The 6,132-nt window shown below is 31.0% G+C and overlaps 1 protein-coding gene across 4 annotated transcripts in view; it reads right to left on the minus strand.

Moving 5' to 3' along the window:
• Window positions 1–613: 613 nt before the first annotated feature.
• The window catches only part of LOC102674605 (NPC intracellular cholesterol transporter 1-like), a 6,376-nt gene continuing 857 nt past the window's right edge, over window positions 614–6,132 (minus strand). The window contains exons 1-10 of one of the 4 annotated variants that reach the window (XM_031509099.1): window positions 6,028–6,046; window positions 5,418–5,528; window positions 5,094–5,340; window positions 4,937–5,010; window positions 4,398–4,839; window positions 3,783–4,028; window positions 3,363–3,665; window positions 2,727–3,291; window positions 2,134–2,616; window positions 1,632–2,041 (exon numbers count right to left, since the gene is read on the minus strand). In XM_031509099.1, the coding sequence (XP_031364959.1) occupies window positions 1,638–2,041; window positions 2,134–2,616; window positions 2,727–3,291; window positions 3,363–3,665; window positions 3,783–4,028; window positions 4,398–4,839; window positions 4,937–5,010; window positions 5,094–5,340; window positions 5,418–5,518 (2,865 nt within the window). In that variant the 5' untranslated portion in view covers window positions 5,519–5,528; window positions 6,028–6,046 and the 3' untranslated portion in view covers window positions 1,632–1,637. Of the gene's footprint in view, window positions 2,042–2,133; window positions 2,617–2,726; window positions 3,292–3,362; window positions 3,666–3,782; window positions 4,029–4,397; window positions 4,840–4,936; window positions 5,011–5,093; window positions 5,341–5,417; window positions 5,928–6,027; window positions 6,047–6,132 lie in introns of those variants that run through there. The other 3 variants (XM_031509100.1, XM_006612798.2, XM_031509097.1) reach the window with 3 other exon arrangements.

The following is a 6,132-nucleotide window of genomic DNA, read 5'->3' on the forward strand; positions in this document are numbered from 1 at the left end:
AAGATAAATAAAAAAAAAAAATAAATAAAAAAAGACAAAGGACTCGTAGCGCCCTCCCCCGCGCACGCCGACTTCAAATGGTACTAATAAACCCAAAGTGCCTCTGGTAGATTTTTGGGCATAAGCTTGAGTAATAAAGACTACATAGCGTTTATTATAAAAGCACGACTACGACGCGATCGCTGATTGTAATAAAACGATGATAATAATAATTAAAAAATAAAAAAGAAGAAAAAAAAGGGGAGAAGAAAAAAGGAAAATTGAAATAAACGAGTGGGAAGGAGAGAGCGAGAGAAGAGAGAGAAAAACAAATAGAAAATGAGGGACAGGAGTGCGTGTAATGAATATATACACGTGCTTATTTATTAAATCACAAAAGAAATAATAACAAAAAAATAACCCGAAAAACGGGCGGAGTGCGGGCGTACCGGGTGTACGCGATGCGTACGCTAGTTACACATTTAGATAAGATATACATATAGTCGGTAGCCTAGTCTCTATGTCAGTGTCTGCCCTGAGTGTCTTTCCCATGGTGTATCCCTATAAAGTGCGTGTACCTTGAAACTCCTGGCAAGCAGACGTGCAATTTCCATGAAATGTTCAATCAACCTCCTTCTTCCCCGGTTATTCCAGAAACGAAGGAGATCCCGCCTCTCCCTTCTACCAACGTCCTCCTGCGCCAAGTTATCACCCCTTCCACCACCAATATCATCGTTATTATCATCAAATTCCCCTCCCTTTTTCATAACGCGTTTACTGTGCTCACACATCACGCGTCCTTCGTCACACTACCGATCGGCACGTTTTGCTAAGTAAATATTATTATTGTATCGATGGTTCCTCATTAATTATGGAATGTACGATCCCGATTTGTAAAATTCGAACTAAGGAGATGTGTATCGCCGTATCGTTCGTGCGTGGCTTGCTGCCCCGGCAGTCTACTACCGTGTGTGCTGAATCGTATCTGAAGAGAGAACGTACGCCTCAAATCGAATGCCTCTGTCGAAGGATGATCGTGTACGTATGAGCATATATTTGAGTCTTCTTGTTTGTCTTGTCTCTGCTCGAGAGGTGAGTTTAAATTAATGTCAAACATGGCCTCGACAAAAGGAGGGAACGAGGTCATGATACATAGGGAGATGACAAATAAAGAAGATTGATGAATGTCAGATTATTCGAATGAAAGATTTGCATGAGTGTTTGTGGACTGTGCAAGACTGAGAGAGGCAGCGGAGGGAGCTTGCCAATCAATCCAGGGTCGCTCCCTCGCCGCTCATTTTTACGTCATAAACATTAATTATGATTAAACATATAAAACAAAAAAAAAAAAAAAGATAATGCATCCAGCAAACACAATTACGTTACGTTTATAATAGTCATGTTCCTTTCCGATCAATAATTATTATTAATAAATCTATATCAACCTTGCTACATTATTTTGTACTTGTTTTTTTAATCTTAATATATTAGATAAAAAAAATATATATATAAATAATGCCGTTTTTAAGTTATCCGATCTTTATTATTATTATTTTTGTATAAATGTGTGATTAATAGTACGGATAGTGTAATAATTTTGTATGTTTATTGAACCAAAAATAAATATTATTGATAAAGAATCATTTTCGATATTTTGTTTAGCTCTCTGTATTTAATTCTTTATTTAAAGGATTGATGACAGTATCATCTGTATCTTCCATTTTCTCAAGAGATTCTGGAGTTTTGTGTGATCGTAGACTTCGTGGACCAATAGTACTTAATATAACGGGCAAAAGAAATAATCCATGCCAAAGGCCAAATAATATTACTAAAACGAAAATTTTCAAAAACGCATGGAAAACATAACTTTCTGAGAATGCCATCATAGAAAGCGCAAGTAATGTTGAACCAGCTCCATATGCAACTGCTGCACCAATATATCTTACTGCGATATGCGCTCTTTTAGTACGATCTTCACTTCCATCTATACATGCAGCGTTTATAAATGCATGTGCAACGTGAGCAGCATAATCCACGCACAATCCTATGCCCAATTCCAAACCTAGGAAAAGAAGTTATACAATAAAATGTTGTAATGTTGACAAATTTGTCAAAATTTATCAACAATTTATTTCATAGAAATAATAAACTCACCAATACAAGATACAATATCTATTGTTAAATTCCAGAAATACATAAATCCACAAACATTCAAAAGTGTGAGGAGTACGCTTAAAAAGATCCAAAAGCACGTTTGTAACTCAGCAATCAACAACCCTGTCATTCCCATAACACAAATTAAAGCTAACAAAACATTGCGTTGAACTTCTTGGGCGATCAATTTGTCCGTGACCCACAAACTGAAAATTTCGCTCCAGACTGTAACAAAACCATTGATTCCAACTTCACGTGCCACCTGTTTACTTTCATCCATTGCTGGAATCCACTGATGGGGACCATAAAATCGTTTAAAGATAAAATCTATAGTGGCTACTGTAATAGGTGCGGTATTTTGACCACATGTTAAACTCTTTTTAAAACGAAAGTTCCGTTGATATTTGCCTCCATTTCGGCTAAATAAGAACTTGGATAAATAATTCTGAAATTCTGTATCCTCCAGTATTACGTTTCTTAAATCTATTAATTAAAAAAATGTTATTATTAATTTAATTTTATAATTACTTATTAACTTATTAATATCGAATATCAAGATCTTTAAAAATGTTATTAATATTATTATATGTTACCTTTTTGAAAATATTCTAAAACAAATTTTGTAAAATCAATAGGCCATGCATTTATACTTTGTATTGTTGATAAATTTGCAAATTTTTCCGATAGATTTATTAACTTTGGAAACTCGGCAGTGTAGTTAAAATCTCCCATGAGAATCATTGATTCGTAACCTCGATCGGGATATTCAGCACGATGTACATTGATATATTTGCTTAAATATGAATGGTTTGGTATAAACCATGTTGGATCGAACCATTGTTGCAATTGTAATATACCGACAATTCCAACCGATGCTGTAACTATTGTTATTAATACTATCGTTATCTTTCCAGGTTTCGTTAAAATTATGTTTGAATATATTTTATTTATCAACTTGGTAGAAAATTCTTCTTGTGGATTGATAAATTTCTGTGTAAAATTTTCATGAACAATGCAAGGAAATATCGAATTTCTTTTATTCTCGATTCGCCGAGCATCAATGGAGAAAAAAGCAACGTAAAACGTAATTTGAAATAAAAACGTTAATAGTACTCCAAACGCTGCATAAATACAATATGATTGAAGAGATGGCAATATCTAAAAATACATGTAATATTATTTATATATCTTTCATCTATATAATACATTAAATATTAATTCAATCTTACTGTAGATGCACCAATAATAAAGGCAACAACGTCAGTAAGAGAAGTAATAATAATCGCAGAACCAGCATGACCTAACATTAATGCTATTCTGTTTTCTAATGGCTTATTTCGATTCAACTTTTGTGCATGTACTTCTTTCCAAGATGCCATTATTAAAAAATTATCGTCTACTCCGAGAGCCAATAATAAAAAAGGTAAAGAAGTGTGTACAGGCCCATATGAAATACCAAGAAGAGAACATACACTAATTGAAACTATAAAAGCACCACCCACGCACAAAAGACCGACAATTGTCAGGTAAACCTATAAAAAAATGTTTTATATATGTAGATATAAACATTTCTGAACATTTTTATATGTACTTAATTTTTTTTGTGAAAAACATATCTAATTTAAATCTTTATATTAAAAATAACTTACCCTACATCCTACCCAATTATATTCCGAAGATATGACTAGAACATAAAAAAACATCAAAAAAAATCCTATTGATAATATACCAATATTTCCAAACATCGTTACAAACGTAACATCACCGAAGCTTCTTCCAGCTTCATACCAGATAGCTAATGTATTGTTTACATTTTTTTCATTATTCAATAATTTTGCATTTCTATGCAATACATTCAAATAGGATAATTCCCATTGTAATATATCTTTTGTTGCCTATAAATAGAATATTTCGTTTATTTATTTATTTTCGTTATTCGAATTATTATTATTTATTTATAATGTAAATAAAATATATATATGTAAAAGAAAAAATAAATTCTGATTTTGTCAAAGATCAAAAAAATTTATAAAATATATATATTTACAGAAAAATGAATTAATTTTTTTAATAAAAACAAATAGATGATCTTGACAAAATCATTTTGTGAAGAAGAAAACAAGGCCCAAATCATATAAATTGTTTAAAAAATATGCAATTATTTTACTATCTAATGGAAAATAATAGTTATATAAAATATATCTTTAAATTCAAAATCATTTATTAAAAATTATGATTTAGGCCTTTTTATAAACTTACCTTACCCAATCAGCTGTTCCAACATCATTGCCAAAGTCATGCATATCCACTTCTGAAAAGTTTACATTAATTGCCCATTGTGTTTTCACAGCTGTGGCTGAAATAATTCTATCATTTTCATCTTTTATTATACCACCCAACAATTCTGTAAAATTTAGTGGATGGCCCAAAGTGGGGCTAATTTTTACTTTATTTATATCCTTAATAATTTCTTCTTTAGATTTATGAAGTATCACATTAGTGTCATATTCCCATATATCCAAAATACTATTTAATAGGCAAGCTTTCGGTAAATTATTAACTATATTACAATAGAGTTCAGGATTAGCATGAATTGCAGGTTCAAATATTGTTTTATTAATTAATTCTTCTGGTTCAATTTCAAAAAAATCATCAGATTGATCACTACGTTTTTTTCTATGTGCAATACCCGATATGACAGGTACTCTATTTATTAAACACAAAGAAATTAATTATGGTTTTTAATGACTTCATATTATTTATATATATATTATAAAGTTTGTTCAATAATAAGAACGCTTACTTGAAACATATATCTGTCCATGCAATTTGATCAGGAGTTTGTATAGAAATAATTTGCTTTGTTATTTCATTTAGCTAAAATAATTTAAATTAATTAAATTTTTAATATTATATTATATATTTTTGTTACAATAAAATAAAGAAATGAGAATAAATACCTTTGCAAGTATTTCTGGTTCTAATATATTGTCCGCTGTTAATATCATATTTTCTAATCTCAAACTCTGATCAAATTTTTCAAACATCCATTCTGTATCACGAACAAATTCCGAATCCTGCGGAACCCATAATCTTATAGGATTTTTCTCTTGATGAAAAAAATAAAGACCAGAAAGGGAAATTAATACTATCACAGCACTTCCAATTATCCATTTCAACGGTCTTCGAGCAATTCGCAGTCCAAGCCTGAAAAAATCACAATATTCAATTATGTAATCAAAAACAAAAAATTTTTCTTTTATTCACAAAAAAACTATACTTACCCATAGAAAAAATGTTCGACCACTTCTGATAGACGCTGTGGTATGCGTTGCAGAAAGCTTCGAAAAGTTCGCTTACGAACAATTCTACCTTCTATCTCCATTTTTTCAAAACTGAAATTGAATCACAATACTATTGTTTCTCTTCGTATCATGATTGAATTTTAAGCGCGATTCGCGTAAGTCCCATTGAATGACTTCGAACCTAATTGATTCCGTTTGCAATTTGATCTATAGTCTTAGTAACAGTCCTTCGCAACGGGTAAAGGACAACGAACACATAACCTCTAAATTTGTCGACCAATTAAGTATAAATATATGAATAAACATAGAAACGTGAAAAAGATTATGCAATCAAGAAATACTTCCATTTGAAGCAACTTATGCACGGAACTTTTGTCCAACTCCGCGAACAATCGACTGTCACTATCCATAGTGAGTCTTTTTTAACTTATTGTGCGTTTTACTGCATCAGATTATGCATGGTAGACATTACACTATCAGCGCGCGTAATTATTACGAAATATAAACTATTATAAGAAAATAGAATTATCAAGATATTTTATTAAGATGTTTAATTTATTTAAGAAAAAAATAAAATTAAATCTATTACCGTTTCTGCGAATTGATTTTGTCGAAAGATCAAGTTTGCAAATGAACAAGTACTTATACATTTTTTAGATCTAGGAATTGACGTATATATATATATATATATATA

The sequence above is a fragment of the Apis dorsata genome, unplaced genomic scaffold, assembly GCF_000469605.1.
Source record: "Apis dorsata unplaced genomic scaffold, Apis dorsata 1.3 scaffold_127, whole genome shotgun sequence".
Classification (NCBI taxonomy): domain Eukaryota; kingdom Metazoa; phylum Arthropoda; class Insecta; order Hymenoptera; family Apidae; genus Apis; species Apis dorsata.